The 20,061-nt window shown below is 32.5% G+C and overlaps 2 protein-coding genes across 3 annotated transcripts; one reads left to right on the top strand and one right to left on the bottom strand.

Annotated features, from left to right (window-relative positions):
* The first annotated feature begins 1 nt into the window (after nucleotide 1).
* Nucleotides 2–4,234, top strand: LOC145592792 (pentatricopeptide repeat-containing protein At4g32450, mitochondrial-like). Of its 2 annotated transcripts, XM_081649303.1 has the most exons (3): nucleotides 2–151; nucleotides 829–2,805; nucleotides 3,629–4,234. In XM_081649303.1, the coding sequence occupies exon 2, from the start codon at nucleotides 862–864 to the stop codon at nucleotides 2,782–2,784; it is 1,923 nt and encodes a 640-aa protein (XP_081505429.1). In that variant the 5' UTR covers nucleotides 2–151; nucleotides 829–861; the 3' UTR covers nucleotides 2,785–2,805; nucleotides 3,629–4,234. The 2 variants fall into 2 exon arrangements, with proteins under 2 accessions (XP_081505429.1, XP_081505428.1); XM_081649302.1 differs by lacking the exon at nucleotides 3,629–4,234 and having other exon boundaries at nucleotides 829–3,622.
* Nucleotides 4,235–9,200: 4,966 nt separating this feature from the next.
* Nucleotides 9,201–11,784, bottom strand: LOC145591268 (3-ketoacyl-CoA synthase 6-like). Its single transcript, XM_081647678.1, has 2 exons — nucleotides 10,947–11,784; nucleotides 9,201–10,283 (listed from the first exon to the last, which is right to left on the bottom strand). Exons 1-2 carry the CDS (start codon nucleotides 11,646–11,648, stop codon nucleotides 9,510–9,512), a joined length of 1,476 nt encoding a protein of 491 aa, XP_081503804.1. The 5' UTR covers nucleotides 11,649–11,784; the 3' UTR covers nucleotides 9,201–9,509.
* Between the last annotated feature and the right edge of the window lie 8,277 nt (nucleotides 11,785–20,061).

Below are 20,061 nucleotides of genomic sequence, written 5' to 3'. Positions count from 1 at the left end.
TCCCAAACCCCAGAAAAACTTCCCCTAAGAAAGAAGAAAAAAAAAAAAAAAAAACAGGAAAACCTAAGTCCAGTTCTTTAGACACTCTGACCTTCATTTTTCTCTCTCTTCTCTTTAATCTCTCTTCGTAACAAGGACTGTTCTTGACGAGGTAAGCTTTCGTCCTGTCTATCCTCAACTTTAAGAATTTGAACTTTGATTTTGATTTGTGTCTGATTTTTTCTCGTTTTGACTTCGTTGTTAATTAATGTTCAATATTTTGTATAAACCTTTTTTATGAACTAATTGCTAATTTACTGGTTGATTTCATGCCCAATTTCATGTTACATTGGTCACTTGAATATGTTAATTTTTTCCGTAAATTTTCGATTCCATATTTCAGAAATACCTTCGTTAAATAATAGTTTAGGTTTTTTTTTTTTTTTTTTTGTAAGAATCTCTGTAAAGTGTACTCTTTAGTGCTCATATATTGCTATTTCACTATTTGGAGAATGCCCTTGATGATTTCGGAACTTGAAAAACAGAGGAAATCACTTGAAACCCTGATAGGATATGTAGTTAGTCGTCTCCGGCGCGAGCTTGTGTTTATTCCATTGAAGATTTATCATATGTTAATTTGGAAAAGTATGCTTTATTTTGTAATCTGGTATAAAAATGGAGGATGTAATTATTTAAATAATGTGATAGGTTGCCTAATTGTTGCATAATATGGGTGAAATGATTCCCTTGTTTCATTCAGGGAAAGATTTTTGCTGCAACATTATTATATGTAAATCTGTTTGAAAAGAGAGAATTTGTTGATATGATTTGTCTCTTTCATTGTCGTAGGAATTTTGCGAGCGAATTTGAGTATATATCCAGATGAATAGATATTGGCCTCTCTCTTCCAAATTCAGACGGTTCCATAATAGATACTGTGACTCATATATCAGTTGGCGTAATGACGTTGCTCCTTGTCAAGGAAGAGGCAGAGGAGAAGCGGTCTTTTGTCTGAGACAGTATTCGAGTCTTGGAGTTAATATGATTCAGGAAAATACTGAGGATATTCATTCAGATAGGATGTATGGAACTCCTGAAAATCATAATGATTTTTATAAGCTAGGTGACTCCAGTCCCCGGGGTGGGAATGTAAGTTACAGACAGAATGTGGGACACTTTCAGCATCAGTCTAGTCCAATGAATCATTATGTTACAATTGAACGGATGACTTCTCAATATATTGGTAACCATACGACAGAGAAGATTGAAGTAGGTCTACAACACCCTGGATACTCCAATGGTGGAGAAAATGCAGCATTTCAGCCAATCAGTAACCACCAGACTATGAGCAATGGTCAGTATGAGCAAAATCCTAGTAACGTGTATATGGGGAATGGAGTAGCATCCCCTCCTGGTGGTTTCCAACAAGAGCGTGTGGACACTAGATCGAATGTGAATTCATATCATCAAGTAAATGCTGGTGGATATCATAACACTCATTTTGGACCTCATCAGCAGAACTTTAATGGATCTCGCAATCCTAACATACTTCCTCAGCAACAAGTAAGTGCTACTCATCACGGACAATCAGCTGGAAATGATGAATTGGATGAGGATAATGATGTTGAGGGTACACTTGAAGAGTTAGATGTTTTTTGTGAAGAGTGGGATCTTAAACATGCTGTGAAATCCATGAGAAAGCTAAGCAAGAGAGGAGTTTTTATAGACATGCCTCGTTACTTGATACTGATAGATGCATGTGGCAAGGGCAAAGCTTTAAAAGAAGCACAAGAAGTTCATCAGAATATTGTCAAATATACTTCTCCTGTTAAAGTTAGCATTTTTAACAGGATACTGGAGATGTATGGGAAATGTGGCTCAATGGATGATGCCTATAATACATTTAATAGTATGCCTGAGCGTAATTTAACATCTTGGGACACCATGATTACTTGGTTTGCGAAAAATGGTCTTGGAGAAGATGCCATTGATATGTTCACCAAGTTTAAGGAAGCAGGACTGAAACCAGATGGTCAGATGTTCCTTGGTATATTTGATGCTTGTGGAGTTCTCGGAGATGCAACCGAGGGAATGCTTCATTTTGATTCAATGACCAAGATATACAGCATTACTCCAACCATGGCTCATTATGCTAGCATAGTGCACATGTTCGGTAGTGCAGGTGATCTAGATGGAGCATTAGAGTTCATTGAGAAAATGCCTGTTCAACCTAATGCAGATGTCTGGGAAAGCTTAATGAATATTGCCAGGGTCCAAGGAAATATAGAAATGGGGGATCATTGTGCTCAAATTGTGGAGCAGCTGGATCCTTCTCGCTTGAGCAAGGAGTTGAAGGATGGGCTTCTACCGGTTAATGATTCAGACACTCCAAAGAAGAAGGTGAAGAAGTATAATCCGTTGGCACATACAAAGCATGAATACAGAGCGGGTGATAGAACACATCCAGAGAGTGACAAGATTTATAAAGTTCTAAGGGGAATAAAAGAATCAGTAAAAGAAGCTGGGTATGTTGCAGAGACCAAATTTGTTCTTCATGACATTGACCAGGAGAGCAAAGAGGAAGCAATCATGGCGCACAGCGAGAGACTTGCTTGCACTCATGCACTACTTACAAACCCAGCTCGTGTGCCACTTCGTATTATCAAAAACCTTCGCGTCTGTGGTGATTGCCACAATTATTTCAAGATAATTTCAAAACTAGTAGGTAGGGAGATCGTTATGAGAGATGCTAAGAGATTTCACCATTTTAACGATGGAAAATGCTCCTGCAATGACTACTGGTGAATGATTTTACGGCAGCAAAAGGTAAGCCTGCATCACCTTGTTCGTTATATACTTATTATTGTAACATTTCTCTTTTTAGAGTCGATCTTGGTACTTAATTTATGTGCCCAAGGTTGTATTTCCCAGATGCCAAATAGTATATCTCACGTTGGGGGTTTGATATTATTTCAGCACATTCAAATTTTTAAGTGGGATACATAGGAATTATAGGAAGTGTCTAGGAAAGGATCAAAACTGTGTTAACATTATAGAGAAATGCAAATTGTAATTTGGAAAATGAATTGCTAAAATGATTTCACTATGTTTTCTACCTTCATTATCATGCCAATTTCTCTACTGTGAGCTAGCAATTTTCTGTTAAAATCCTATCATAGCAATTTTCTGTTAGAATCCTATCATAATTCATAAGGTTTTCAACTTCCTTGGCTATGCTTACCTCGATCCTCCTATCTCCCCTCTTATGGTTATTAGCCATGTCAAAGCTTGTCTAGAGGCAGGCCAAAGAACATTAATTTTCTCATCACATATTAATGCCATAAAAATCTGATTTTACATGCTAATCACGGTTAGAGTCTTAGGAAAAATATCTTATGCCTATATACAGCTTTCAGATTCAACCATAGCTTCATGGTACTCTAAGCAGCTACTTATATATACGAAGTACATGACACTGAGAGACTAGAACTATACAAATTTAATATGGTAACTTTATCCGAATCTCAGGAAAATAGTGGGTCTTGGATGTCTAAGCTAGACTAGATTAGGGTTGTTTTATTGCACGCAATTTAAATCTCTGGAGGGTAATTTACTCTAGTATATGACAATTTTTGCATCCATATTTTAGGGGTAATAAAATTGAAGGAAAGTCTGAAGGGGTAACAAAATTGAGCCTATGTACCACATTCTAATAAAGTAAATGATCATTTTTGCACCCATATTTGCCGGGGGGCTGGCTTTGATCGACAAGATCCATAAGCCCCTTGAGCTTATCAACCCAACAGGTAGTAGAAGCTTCTAGAATGATTTTTCACATATTTGGAACAGATCATCTTCTTCTGTTTGGTATGAGTTAAGTTACAAAGTTACATTGAACTATTGAAGCTAGAGGAGATATGAAGAAGGGAGATTGTGTTTGGCAAATAGATAGCATTTGGAAGTGGATTTAAGTGTAATAGTATAGTATGGAAATGTAATACTAGAAATGTTGATCCAAAAATTGATGGGCTTGGACCTTGGAAAGAATGCATAGGTATCTTGTACTTATTCTGGAAATTTGTAAGCTTTAAAATTATGAACTGAAAATAGTACAACAATACACTTTATTTACCTTTTTATACTTTGTTATCTTTTTTTTTTTTTTTAAAATAATGTGTGCTTATATGAAAGGAGTGAGAAGAAATCTGAATGATTTTATTGATGTTTTTCTTAACAATGTCCGTATTAATTTTTTTAATTTATATTGACTGATTTCAAAGAAAATAATCAGTTAAGATAAAGGCCAGACATGATAGGCTACGATACCTAATATCATGAAACATTTAAGAAAGCCGAGTATTAAGTTGTTAAATAATTTACTTAATTTTTTAGTGTTCCATCTAGTTCACCCTTTGAGCTAATTTGGATTTGAGGCTAAGTTCTAGGTGATTAGGTTCTAGTCCTCTCTAAATTGTTGCTGCGGGGGGATCGAGGTTAGGTAATTGTCTCATTAATCATAATTTCACTTTGACTTTGGTACGAGTATACAAACTTGTATAGTGAATTGCTATTAATGAAATTCCAAAATTATAAATAACTCAGTGTAACGTCATCTATGTATATCACTAATTTAGTCAACAAAAGGAGCAAATCAATTGATAAAAGACTCTTATACGAAGTAGTAATAGTAATATAAGTACACATCCAATGTACGCAATGGTCAATGAGTAGGTGGTTTAGATGAACAATAATCAAACAATTTCTTTACTCATTTTTAGAGTGTAGAAAGCTTCTTAAAGCATCAATGTCGAACTAATTTCCGCACACAAAAAATGAGTTAAAATTGATTTTGACACATCAAACATTAATTTTGGCACACTTTCATTTGAAAAAACCATATAAAAGTTAAATTTGGCAATGGTGTGCCAAAATTATTATTATTATTTTTTATTTATTTATTTTTTTTGAAGAGGAATGCCAAAATCAAATTTTGGTGTGTAAAATTATTTCCTCATTTTTAGACGTACTTTGTAGTCCGTATTATTGATAGTTTATTATTGAAACCATTATCCTAAGTAAGAAATGCAATTTCCGTAGTTGATCTTCCTTCTTTCTAGTCCTTTTAACATTAAATTATCCCAACGGGAATTTGCTGGAAATGTAGTTGTTTGGGAAGTAGTAGTGAAGTTGAGTACTTTTAATTTACTTAGATTTATTCGTCAAAAAAAAAAAAAAAAAAAAAAAAAAAAAACATTAATTGCATAACTACTTTTTATGGTTGGGTCGCATGGTTGTATAAATTGTCAAAATTGATATGTGTAAAATTGTGATTGTGGCTCCCTAACCTCCAAAAACATGGGAGAGTCTACAGTACATGACATACATTGATATGTACTACAAACGATATGTACTGCTATGTACTACTAAATTATATATATATATATATATATATATATATATATATATATATATATATATATATATATTAAAAATTAAAATTTAATTCCAAAAAAAAAAAAATCAATTCTTTCACATCCCTTTTCCCCATTGTGCGTGAAGCAAATTATAATAGAAAGGAACAAAATCACTCAATATATATCATTGAAGATTCAATTGAGGTAACTAATTTGATTTTTGTTAATTTTAAATCCCCCTCACTGATCTAAAAGACTAAAACCCTAATTAGTGTTTCTAATATTGAATCAACAAATTACCTTTATTGAGTTGGTGATTAATATTTCAAACATTGAATTAATGAATCATATTTCATTTAATCATTTTTGTATCAACGAAAATTAAAATTGAATAAATAAATTGGTGTGATAATAGAAATGAAGTGCAGCGGGTTGTATCTCTAATTATTTTTACTGATCTTTTCTCTTCCGATAATCCGATGGAATTTGACGAGGCATTTGTGGCTGCGGAACGGCAGATGACAGATGAGATGAATGTGATTCTTGATCGTGAGGCATGAGCTATCTTCGGAAAGGATCAGAGTTGCTCACTTGCTCTGTTGCTTCTATTAAGAATTGTCAAATACGAAGCGATTATTTACAGCATTCTTGGATGTTTTTGCTTTTCAAAAGAAACACCCTTGCTAATTGCTAATTTCTAATTTCTAAAACACCCTTGCTAATTGCTACAGTAATTTCTAGAAATACCTAGTGGCTAGAGTGCTATTGCAAACTTGTAACTCTACAATTATTGTACAGTATACGAAGTATGATATATCTCTTATTGCTTCTCCTTGATTCCTAAGTTTTGAAGCTCACTTGTTTTATACGGATATTAGAAACTCTTAAGATCAAAATCTGAAAAAAAAGTGTTGTCATCTATAATGATAGATCACTTCAAATAATCAAGTGATATATGATTATCATAGGTAATAATTATTCAAAAGCTTTGGGGTGTGAACGTAACTACGTAAGTGTCGTGTTTCCAAATCAAGTGTTTGCTATTATGTAAGTGACATGGTTTGTACTAGCTTATTAATTTCATTTCGCGGGGGGATTTAATTTTGTACTCTTAAAATCATATTGTAGTATTTTCTATTGAATAGCTTATTTGGAATTTGAAAGCTTATTGGCTCAAATGGTAGAGCAATGTACATTTGTACATGGATGTAGGTTCAAGTCCTACATAAGCTATAATTACAGCACTACGTATAAATTGGTTGGGGCAAAAGAAATATTATGATGCTTTAAGCATCCTTTCTAGTCAAGATTACTTAATGGCTTAAACTAATAGATCTCATATTTTGTTTATCATGTTGCCTTAAAAAGAATAGACAATAAACTTGTATAAATATTCTCTCCATCCCATTATTAAATAATCATTTATCATATTTTTGTGAGAATTAAATCTCTCTTTGAATAGTACATATCACAATAATTAAGACAATTATTGAAACGAGAATAATATTTTATCATATTTTGGGAAATTAGAGAAGGAAAAAAAGAATCTAAAAAAAATGCTAAGGCCTAAGAGCGTTTGTGTTCAAATTAAATAGTACGAGTATGTTAAATATACTTTTTAAATGATAAGCACTATAATTGAAAAAAAAAAATTTAAAAAAAATGGGTTTTGGAAAAAGAATCGATCATGGTACCTTCAAGTGAAAAATGGAAACACTTAACCAACTTGGCTAGATTTGAGATTTGTTTAAAAATACAAATATTAAATAGTATATTTAATAAATAAAATTAGTGGTACATAGCGGTACATTACTTTAGTGGTACATAGCGCTACATGTCATTTACTGTAGAATTTTCGCAAAAACATAAACTAATTAGGGTTTGAGTTTATAAAACACGAGTAATATTATTTCACTGTACAACTAATTGATAATGACATTGCTACATTATTTGCCTAACTTAACTTATTAATTAGTTAGCTATCTCATCTATATATGTCATATATTGTCATGAATTCATGATATAATGATTTATTAATATTATGATTAGCCAACTAGTTAATCCTTAGATCCAACTAGCATTCTAAAAGTATAAACAGTTGGATAATCCTTATCAAATGGGGGCAATGGGGCTCACTTCGAATTGGCTTTCTCGATCTCAATCGCTTTAATTTCCTATATAAGTAACTTTTCTACAGCATTTGTTTACTACGTTAAACTTTTTGACAGTAATGGTATATCTCAATAAGAAATTCACAAGTAATATGTGATTTAGGATAGAGATGTCAAAAGCACACCCGATCCGAAATTGACCTGAAAAATATTTGATTTAAATTTGAACTCGTATGGACATAATAATTTAGCATGACTCAACTTTAAAAATTGACTTGACCTAACTCAACCCGATTTCATCATACTCGATTCGATCATCAGAATTGACACCTCTAATTTAGGAGGGACACACGATGACTAACATACACTAGTATTAAGTATGGTATGCTGCCTCAATTATTACTAGTCTGTTTTAGTACAAAATATTGTTACGGCCAAACTCTCTCACACATAGAATCTAAATACGCAACACTTCTTTCATAAATCATATTTACATACAAAATCATTAAATGTTTAATTTTTCTCAAATTGCTTCCTCTTTATCTCCATCTAAATATGAAGCTGTATAAATGAGTGTCTTTAATTTATGTCAGAATAAATCCCTGGGTATTTTATACAATAATATACCTAAAATTTGAAAAATGGAAGTTATCAAACTTATATTTAGAAATAGAAAGAGATCTAACCAACTAATTTCCAACATTTTTTGAAGTGAAGTGATAAGGAGGGTTGTCAAGTTGGCATTGGGCACAGTTGCAACCTCCACTTATTAAATTTCCATCAATTTTATGATTTTGATACCCCATTTAAATCTTTTCTGCTGCTACTCTTGCATTATCATATCATATAATTTTGAATAGTATAAATTATACTTTAGTCCATATTATACAATGTTGACTGTAAATCTCAGATAATATTTTGGACTGACTGTATACACATTGGCATTTGGCTAATTGGCTAGCTATTGTGTGTGTGTGTCATCCATCCAAGACATTTGGTTTTTATTTTTTACAACTATGCCACATAAATTAATTTTATTTCTTAATTAATCAACATTCTGAGTTGTTTTTTGTTTTCATATGAGAACGATATTTTCATGATAAATTGATAGTAGTAATGATAATTAAAGTTACGTAGTACTCCTAGTATATAAGTACCAAAGCTAAGTAAAACCTTCATTTTCTAGGAAAGGGTTTGAATTTGAATACAGTTAGTTTACATTGTCATGTTCAGTCTCGAGCTTCACTAAGATAAAACTCTATGTTTACACCCACAAATTTAAGTGTGGAACCAAAAAAGGCCGATTTAATTTCCTTTACATGTATGGTGTAAAGTTCCCGAATCTTATTAAAACTAGTTTTGCATGTCATGTATATGTGATTTGCGTTGCTATCCTTTTTAAATTTACAATAGATAACTTGTCCTAGAATATGAGAATTTGGAATTACAATGCCCTCAAACAAAAAAAAAATAAAAATCGATCGATGATCTAAGATCTAAATTCCACATCTATATACACCAACAACAAATTATGATGTACAAAAGTTATTCTACTGTCAAAGAGCTTGAAGTTCTAGTTTAGTGTTAATTTAACACTAACCATACAAGACTTATGTAACAAATTTGCTCATTTGAAGACAATTTTTTGGTACCAAACTAAATCAAAGATGACAGAATTAAGCATATGATATGATAATAGTGTAACAGTGTTTAATTTTTTTCATTGTGAAATATTATAGTACAACATATGGGCAGTAGCTAAAGGTAACATTTATCTATTTCATCATAACATGATAGATTTCTATTCGAAACCTTTATGACAACTAAACTACAAATAAAATCATCACAAAGGATTTTTTTCCCTTGATCTTATAATATAAGAGTAAACCATATTTTAGTTAATCAAACAATATATGATGACAACAAAAATAATAACAAACAACGTAACATTTTATGTTTTTAATTTTTTGTTCAATTGATAATATACCCTGGCCTAGGCCTTCATCTACAGCTTCACAATTTCGGGTATATGGACCGGGTATCGGTCAATGCAATCGTCCCAAGGGCCGTTAGCGGGTGTTTTGATTGTACGGATACACTTCCAAATTGCACTGTTACACTTAAACCCGCTTCCAAAAGCTATTTGCCAAACACGGTCTCCCTTCTTCATTCTCCCTTTGGCCTCAATGTAGCTAAGCTCGTACCAAAGGGAGGATGAAGAAGTATTTCCAAACCTATGTAAGGTCATCCTAGATGCCTCAACATGCTCGGCGGAGAGCTGGAGGCTCTTTTGAAGCTCGTCAATAACAGCCCTACCACCAGCATGGATACAAAAATGCTCGAAAGCTTGTTTAAAGTCCGGTATGTAGGGTTTCCATTTAGGGTTGAAGAGCTTCCTTCCGATGAGAGAAAAGAGGAAGAGTAGTTGTTCCGAGGTTGGTAGGACTATAGGACCCATGGTAGTGATGTTGGACTTTAAGGCCTCACCCGCGATTGCCATGAGGTCTTTTTGGAGGGAGATTCCAACTTTGCCTTCGCGGTCTTCCTCTTGGTAGACACACTTGTAGGCCTTATCGTCCGCTCCCTTATGGGTGCGGACGACATGAAGGAGTTGGTACTTAGACCTTTTCTTCTCCTTTCGCTTGTTGGATAATAAAATTGCCGCACATCCCATGCGGAAAAGGCAGTTGGGAAGGAGCATTGCTCGCTCCTTCCCTTGGTAGTAGTTCGGAGTTATGATCTCCGTACTAATCACCATGGCATATGAGTTAGGATGAACCTACAATTCACGAATAATATAAGTGTATGTACAAAACACGTATAAACAAATCATAAACAACTAATTAAGTGTTGTAAAAAAAAAAGAAAATTAAATTGACCCTTGCCAAAATATTATTGTCACTCAAACGTACAGTCAAAAAAAAAAAAAAAAAAAAAGAAAAAAAAAACTTGCTACTTTATTTTCTTAAATGTACTTGACCTTTTCTATGTTCAAAATAACCTAATTTGAGCTCTAAATAACTGTTCTTTAACCAAATCTACCATCCCATTAGACATATATATCTAGCTAAAGCTTAAACAAATTTCATCAAACTATTAGTTTATTGTCAAATCTAACTGTAAAAAATTTAAAAATTAAAGTGTTTTTGTTTAAGGTATTAAATTGAATCGTACCAAATACCAATATCCTATTTTCCAACTACTAGCTACTACTTATTATTTTATTTTTCCATGAAAATTTCACAGTCACGGGCCAATATATATGTTCATTGAGAATTAAATGCAAAATTCAAAAATTTGATGTTCCAACAATTTCCTTAATAAAGAGAGATAAATGTAGTCCAACTACTCTATTAGATAGAAGTGTAGAACTCTCCAATAGTAATAACTGTAGTACGTAAGAGTATGTAACATAATTAAATATCGACTGATAAAAAGTTACCTGCAACAGATCTCGTGCTAAGTCAACGGATATAGGACTGCAACTACAACCCATGCCTGATAAATTAAAGCTCTTGATATTACTCCTAAGCTTGTATTTATTTACCACCATGGCGGACAACGATGGAGTTGGAGAAAATAAACTACAATTCACGATCAAAATATCGATATCTCTAGCCTTAACCCCGGTCTTTTTTAATAAATCGTCGACAGCAGAAAAAATAACCAACTCAGCTTCGCCTCTGGCAGCCTCCATAGTAGGCTTAGGATTAATATAATGAATAGCCGGGGGCAAACACGTCTCTTCACCCAACCCGGATCGCTCCAAGATCCGGGTTTGAAAATCGACGGCCTTTTGGTCGTCCTTCAAGTTGAGCTTATTATGCTCCATGAAGGTCGCAAATGGGACCCTAAAAATGTACGGGGGTTTGAACATCGAGTAGTCCACTAAATAGACAGGTCGTGGTTTGGACATATAATAAACCGTAAGGATAATAATAATAAGAAAAGTTGAACACATGACTTGGATCATGTCTAATTGGAGAGATTTGAAAAGAGAAATAATTTGTTCGGGTCTGGCCCGAAGGATTTCGACGGCTATACCCGCCATAATGGGTATAAGGATTAGGCCAAGGAAATGGTTCACTAGGTAAGTGTAACCTAGTTTCACATACTTTAGCCTCACTGACGAAGTGTTCGCCATATAATATTGTTTTTTTTCCTCTATATTTTTTTTTTCTTATATGGCTAATTTAATTTGATTTTGGAATTAATAAAAGGGTTGAGAAAATATAATAATTTTCAAGTATAGTTTATGTGTGTGAACGAGGTATAGGAAAAATGAGAAGGGAGAAAGGGGAATATAAAGAAAGATGGGAGCAATTAATTGTGGGCAGATGGGAGGATATTCAATGGAGGACTCAACATCATGCAACGCTCTCTTAGCTGGGGGACTTTATATTCATATTGATTTTGTTGGTTTTTTTTTTTTAATTTATAATAATTTTTTTATTTAAAATGTGGTTGCATATATATTTGCATGGACTAGTTAGGTTTACAAACATTCATCATCAATTCAATCATAATCATATACAAAGTATATACAAGTAAGCTAAGCGAGGTCAGTCTTAGTCTAATGGTTTAGATTGATGAGTATCCGTGTAAGTACAACAATAAGTCATAGGGTCAAATTTGCATGGACTAGTTAGCTTTAAAAACATACACCATGAATCCAATCATAATCATATATACAAGCTAAGATCTAGTGGTTTAGATTGAGTGTTTGTGTACAATTAAATCATAGGCCGGGACAAATTTGATTGCCATAACTGTTTGTGATTTGTATTTCCCTTATGACTCGTTAGGATAAAAATAATCACAATGTATACTCACGTCGTTTCCAAAGTAGTTAATACTGTGTCATGATTAAGCTATTCATATCAAAATTAGTTAGATGTTAAAAGTCTCTAAGCTAGATGCAACAAGATTCATATACAAAATGTTGCTATATATATTAGTGATAATAAACTCGACCATGATAGACTCATAATATTAATTAGTTACATACACATTTTGTGTTAGGGGACAAAAACCATATATATTTGGAAAAATACTACGTATATATTAACGAAAATAGCAATAACTATCTTACTTGTAATTGAGGGTTTTGTTATTCATAATCCACGGGGTTAAGTACGTACATCCCTCCATTAGATGGATATAGAGTATTTGAAGTGCACAAATAACTAATTATACGACATTTAATGTTTAATAATTCTATGTATATGATACATATATATGATACATATATATATGTATATATAATCATCAATCCGCACTGAACAATACTAAAAGTAGACTAATCTCACGTTCGTATAACTAGTATAAGGATATAAAACTTAGATTAGTATTCCAAACGTACTTTTGCATTGACAATAACACAAAATAACACTAAAGGTAGAGAGAAAAAAACAAATAATTGAGGTATATATATGAATACATGATTTAAAAGTACGATAATATATATAATTAAAATTTATGTGTCATTGCTTTGTGTTTGATGTATATATGTAGTTTATTTTATAACGTGTATAACTTGTTGTCCATTGCTAACTCATTCAAAATCATTGAAGGAAAACCAAGGTCAATCTATCAAGGCTTCATATGACTATATAAGTTATATACTTATACCCTTCCCCCGAGATCATATCAGATTATTGGAAAATAATATAAAAATCCTCATTGTATTCCACAAAAAATTAAGAATTTATATATGGGCCCTGCCATGGATGTAGATGTAGCTTTCAAAAACAATTTTGTGGCTCGCAAGCACATTTTAAGCAGCGGATAGAATTGAAGCCTAAACAAGACTTCTTCCCCAATCCCAAACCTAGGCTTGCCTATCATCTCCTAAGTCAATGGAATTGTATGTAGAATTGGGGTTTAATTTGGACCCCCAAATCTGATCTATTGTAAGGACTAAGGACTGACAATTTGATGATATATATACATTGAATATTGATTTTTTTTTTTTTTTTTTTTTTTTTTGTATTTAGAGAGCCACAAGGGTGGGGGTGAGAATCGATCTCATGATCTTCTAGAGCCGGGAGGGAAGCTCTAACCACTTGAGCTATCCCTCACTCTCACATTGAATATTGAATATTGATGAATGAGGTAATGATATACTTTGTACTTAAGATTACGTACATAAATAATTTCTTTGTTATCTCGTAATGAAGTTTATGCATATGATTAGGGATGTTTATTGTTGATGACCAATTAAGCAGTGAACTTTGTGGCTATCACACTTAGCCTTATCTTGTACGTACAAGCTATATTTATTAATTAGTTTTATGTTGTTCTCCCACTTGGCTTATCACTATTAAATTTTTTAAACAACAATTACACTAATTAACTCTCATCATAGTCCTCTCTTGCTGGATAAGCTTATATTACAAGGTACAACCAAACCCGAGGAAATAGTTGAATTGGACCTATAACTATTCACAATATCAAATCATTATATCTCTTAGGCCATGTTGTTTTGAATTTCGAAACAGATCAAATTTCAACAGAGCAGGACATATAATACCTTATTTATACTAAGCAGAGCATGTATCAACAGAGCAGATCAAAACAACTCATAAAAACAAGTCTAACTCATTTACAATCAACAATTTTATAACGTTTAAAATTTAAACATATAACATGCGATTACCTTTGGCATTACATTGTCCAATAACTTGTGAACTGTGATATTATCGAACAATAAAAAAGGGAAGTAAAGTGTGTCCTATACCCGGGGCCGGGGTCTAGCTTCCCATCAACAAGAATTTACTTTTATATTACTTGTAATAATTTGCCGGTTGCATATTTATATACAAAGTATATATTTCTTTTCTATTTATTATTGATTGGTCTATGCTTTAAGTAGTGCCACGTTATATGTAATGTTCTAAGTTGGTATTAACTTCAAAGTGTAGCGAAGTGTTGGACAAAAAATTTAATATGTTTGGTATGCATCTATTCATAAATAGAAATATATAGATCATCTAGTTGAGAAAGAACACAATTATAATATGGCATATATATGATTTTCATTACTATCATAAGTGTATATGCATGACATTGTGTATATACTTTTTTGTCATTCACATTAAAGATAAAGTGATATGTTTAATAAGGTAAAATTACCATAACTAGGAAGTTGTCATAAACTATTTTATTGCATAGTATATTTTTAAGGTTATGGTAATCTAGCAATGTCTCTTTCTCTTTCATCTTTTTTCTTCTAGTCTCTATTGTAAATTTTTGTAGGGGCTTTCACCGATATTTTTATCAGTGGTAAGCCCTCAAAAAAAAATTACTAAAATAAATGGATCCCATCTTTATGAATTATGATGGTGTTTATCCTATTAGGTTTAATTTATTTGTTTTTTTCATTTGCTAAAGATTGAAAATTTACGGTTTCATAATCTTCAGAAGTATCTAGAAGGTCATATGAGTTTTTTCACTCAAACAACTATTCATCCGTGGATCGCAAGCTAAATTAGTGCTAACTCACAGATTGTATTGCTTCAGATGAAGTTTTTTATTAAGGCGGTCGTTGATCGAATCTGCGATATAACTAGTTTTAAGGTGATTTGTACTTGTGTTGGAATTTTAGATTTTTTAGGAATTGTTTGTGAGTGCCGTTTGTCTATCTTTCATTAATGAAATTCTTTTTCTTCTTGAAAAAAAAAAAAAAAAAAAGAAGGTGGTTAAATTCATCCGACATAAATTTACCAGAAACTTTAAATTTTGGGTGTATAATTAAATTACTCCTGCCGTAGTAATTTTGATAAAAAAAAAAAAAAATTGATTGAATATGAGATTTATGGACCAAAGGAAGACTAGTACTTCGTATTATTTATATTTCATAGAATGTACTCCGTAGGAATTAATTCAAACCTAAAACTTAAGAATATTTAGATTGGATAGGGACAATGTACCTAAGGAATCCAAATAAAAAATTATGCATGAATAATTAGATTGGATATGGATTATATGTAGTCATATAATTATGTTTAAACTGAAAATTTAAGAAAGAGAGAGAGAGAGAGTCAATTATCAATTTAATCAAAGGAATAAATTTTCATAAATTAGGTTATGACTAACGACACTAATCATTGTCACTTAAGTAGTTATACTAAAAAAAATATATATATCAAATTAATTAGTTATTGACATTTTATGATAAACTAGTTTGGAGTCCGGATGATGCCCCGAGTTATGTTTAAATACAAAATGAAAAAATTACCTTGAGTTAAATAATATTTTGAAACCAATACCTTAAGCTTAAATAATAAAATAAAAATAAAAATGGAGAGCGAACGGAGAGAAAATGAGCTTTCTTCTGAGGAAGCCGATTTAATGAGAAGGTCGAATAAAAAATTCAAGCGAACGCCTGAGAATTCTCCTGGAAATGGAATTCCTCATCAGTCTATTCTGGATGTTGAGATGGATGAACATCGGGAAGGATTGCCTGAGACAATTAATCATCAGAATCGCATGTCATATAGTCATATGACTAGTGGAGGACGAGGAACGCAGATTCCTAACCATGTCCCTGGAATTATTCAAGAAGACTTAGATTCAGATGATGATATTCCTCTAGATTGTGAATCGGAGGATGAAACTTGCCCTAATTTCCTTCTTACTAAGGAGGAGAAGCAAAGGCTGAGACAGCCTTGGAGGAATGCATTGATTATCAAATTATTTGATAAGAAAATGGGGTATGAGGTCTTTATCAAAAGATTAAGATTGAAATGGAGCCTTAAGGGAGACATCACTCTTACTGATGTGGGTTATGAGTATTACATAGTTAGATTCACTAACATGGAGGATTACAATTTTGTTCTCACCCAGGGACCTTGGATTATAGGAGATAGTTACTTAACTATTCGAAAATGGGTGCCTAATTTCGTTGCGGATGAAGCACCTATTAAATTTCTCACTGCTTGGGTAAGAATTCCTCATCTTTCTATTGAGTATTTTGACAAGCAATTTCTGCATCGAATTGGATCTAGCATTGGGCGTGTGATTAGTATTGACAGAAACACAGAGGCGATGAGCAGGGGTCAGTATGTTAGATTCAGCATTGAAGTAGATGTGTCAAAACCTCTGCTTTCTAGATTTAGGTTGCACGGTAAAGTATGGAGGGTGCAGTATGAAGGTTTGAAGCAAATTTGTTTCAAGTGTGGAAGACTAGGACATAAAGAACTTGATTGTTCTTTAAAGATTGTAGTGGATGAAAATGGTGATCAACGTGTGCAGAGGATTGATGAACCTCCTAAACAGGTTCAAGCTCGTCCCTGAAGAGTGTGATCAGTATGGGTCTTGGATGTTAGTTCAGAGGACTAATAGAAGGAACTTGAATAAGGCTAAGGTTGATCCTAAGAAGCAGCAAGAAACTAATAAGGCTAAAGGTGCTGAGACTAGTACTAAGGGTCAGGAAAAGACCAAGGTTCAGGGGAAGCAGGTTAGCAATTCTAACCGTGGACAACAAGATGTTAGCAATAAGGCTGGCCCAAGTGGCTCAAGGTTCGGGATCTTAGACCAAGGAGATGTTATGGAAGTCAACGAGGTGAATCTCGAAGATAATGAGGCAACTCTTGAGGGTAATCTTTCTAAGAAGAATTCAGTCGACAAAGTCAATTCTTTGACTGAGAGTAGTGGAAATATGTTGAATGGAGCGATTAATTTGGGTGAAGATAATTCTATGGAAAGTGAGGATATTCCTCTTCAGCGTAAATCTCTCAATGAGATGGACATCGATATGGAAAGTCAATCACAAGTTGATTTAGCAGAATCTTTGAGAAAAGATAGGCACTCTCAACCGAAAAAAGATATCAAATCTTCATTCAAAAATAATCCGCTTGGTATAAATAAAAAGATTGATTTTCCTAAACTTAAGGAAAATATTGATCCTAAGATTCCTGATAATTATGAAAAAGATATTTCAAAATCTTTTTCAGAAAATCGGAATTCTTACACCCCACCTTCAGTCCAGCAGAATTTTTCCATTGCTTCTCATACCCCATCAGCTCTCCGCAGCAACTCTAATTCTTTGTCTGTGAATCATGATGAATTATCCTCGAGTCCCAATCACTTTGGAGACCCGAATCCCCCCGTCATACACAGCATTCATGGATTACCCGATGAAGGGACCAACCCAAGTGCTAGTCCATCCTCTAGCGAACAAAGTTCATCTCCTAGTGAATACGTTCCTGCCACCGAGACACAATCCCCCGGATATGTTGTTCACAGTAGAAATACCAATGAGAATAGACGCTCCAATGAAAGCTCTGAGGGACGCGTTCTTGACCATTCTGCCTAGCGTTCCTTTGAACGCATATGATAGCTACCTTAACTTTCCCATGTTTTGTAATCCCCCGTATTTTTAAATATATTAGTAATGAAATTATATTTTATTCATAATATTTATTTGTATTTTTTTTCGGATTTAATTTCAAAAGTTTCAAATTATTTTTGGGTTTGATGAACGATTTTATTACAAAGAACTTTTTATGAACCTTTCTTCACTAATTTATATCCAGCAAACAAACCAAACCCACTTTCTTTTCTTAATTGGCCCATTAATTTTATGAGGCTCAATCTTAAAACTAACCCTACACCACTCTCTCTCCTATAAATACCCCATACATCCCCAAAATTTCCCACACAAAAAGGTTAGTCTTATTTTCATCCTCCTTTGTTTCATTATTTTGCTTAATGTTATTTTAATTGTTTTGGGTTTTGATTTTAGTATAAAGATTATATTTTTAGTATTAAATTATATTTTAATGGTATAAAGATTATAAATTTCAGATTATATTTATGTTATAAATTTCATATTTTATGAATTATAAACCTAGGGTTTCAATTTATTGAAAATCATGATTTTAGGGTTTTTATGAACAATTGATTTAGGGCTTTTATAGTAATGATGTTTTGAAATTTTGGTGATTATATTACTAATTAGTTTCCAGATTATTTTGAACACGTAAATTCGTATTTTAATGTTTAGATTTCGGTTCGTTAATATTAATCCCGTTTTAATCCCGATCAGGTTCTAAACTCATCCGATTTTGACAAAAAAGTAGTGTTTTCCATGTGGAAACGATGTTTTAAGAAAGACTCACTACCTTTGGTAGTGAGCACCACCCTATCGTGGCCAAATTCTGTCTCTAAATATGATTTTCGGGCAGTTTTTCATTTTTAACGAAGTTTTTTATGCTTAAAATTTTATCCTTGATTTTGATTAATAAAATTAATTATGTTTAAAGTTAATTAAGCATATAAATATGTTTTATTTATTTTAATAAGTTTTTCATCATATTATATTGTTGGAAATTACTTGGGATAGTAATATTAATTGTTGGTTGTTTTCTAGGAAGTGATTATTCCCTAGGAGAATTTTAAGTGATTAAAAGTGGCTCAAAAGGATTGTTTGTATGAGGTACGTACATGTCTACTTCGTTATAAGTAGTATCATGTTTAGGTACCAAAAGGAAAGAACTTAGTTTCATGATTAGGGAACACTTGGATGGAAATTGTTTGGTTACACATTGATTTAATTCATGTGCTTATGCTTATGAAACATGTTTTGGTGAATTGATTATGTTTGTATGGAATTATGGATGCAAACATGTTGAATTATATTGGATAAAATATTTGTATGGAATGTTGATACAAGCATAATTTTATTGGATTGGTTTGTTAACCACATTTGGTTTATTAAAGGATTGGAATTGAATGGTTTAAGTGGAATGAATTTATTAATTATTCCACAAGGTTATTATTATTTATTTATTACTCAATCATAACTTGTTAGTATGTTGAGTAAAGGTGGATTAAGCCGAAATGGCTAGGTGAGTTGACTATGTTCAACAATTTTGGATAATTTGGAAGTTTAATGGAATTAAAGGTTAATTTGTGATGTGATCACCATTGTCCTAAATAAGATTAAAAACGAATTGATGTATGATTGTTATGTATGGTCTTCTTGATTGAGTTGGCTATTAATTAAAATTGTAATCACACAGATTTATTTTAGAATTGTTTGTATAATTATTGCTTTATATTATTATTGTATAATTGGATATTCATATGCTTGAGTGTATATATATTTGATTGACGTATATAATTTTATGATATGATCTGTTTTAATTGTCTTGTTATTATTGGTATATTGATTGATTTGTGTTATATTTCTAGGGTTTTAATGTTGTTGCTATAGGGAGTATTGTTTTATTGAGGTTTTAGGGTTATTAATGCAGAGTATTATTTTGGGTTGAAAATTAATTAATTTTGGGTACTAGTATTAGCCATATAAGAGTTGAGATATTTTATGAATTGGGAACTTGTGCCAATATCGAGATATTATTTATTATCATGTGAAAGATTATTTGATCAAGTATGAGATCAAAAGGTTGAGAAATTATTATTTGTTCTTGGTTTGAGGCTCGGCGTTATAGACCTAGTCCTTGGCATGTTGATAATGAGATAATGATCATGAGTTAAGAATGAGGTACAATCTTTATATTATTTATATTTTTCTATGGTCCCCTACAGTG

Source organism: Chenopodium album, chromosome 18 (assembly GCF_948465745.1).
Source record: "Chenopodium album chromosome 18, dcCheAlbu1.1, whole genome shotgun sequence".
In the NCBI taxonomy this organism is placed as follows: Eukaryota; Viridiplantae; Streptophyta; class Magnoliopsida; order Caryophyllales; family Amaranthaceae; genus Chenopodium; species Chenopodium album.
Note: the sequence above shows the minus strand (reverse complement) of the source record. Positions and strands in the feature narration are given on the sequence as shown.

What these genes read in the sequence shown, in the direction of transcription:
- LOC145592792 (XM_081649303.1), top strand. Translation starts at nt 862, where the DNA reads ATGAATAGATATTGGCCTCTCTCTTCCAAATTCAGACGGTTCCATAAT.
- LOC145591268 (XM_081647678.1), bottom strand. Translation starts at nt 11,648, where the DNA reads ATGGCGAACACTTCGTCAGTGAGGCTAAAGTATGTGAAACTAGGTTAC. An exon ending in TAGCACGAGATCTGTTGCAG is followed by an intron (nt 10,284 to 10,946) that starts GTAACTTTTTAT and finishes CGTGAATTGTAG; the next exon opens with GTTCATCCTAACTCATATGC.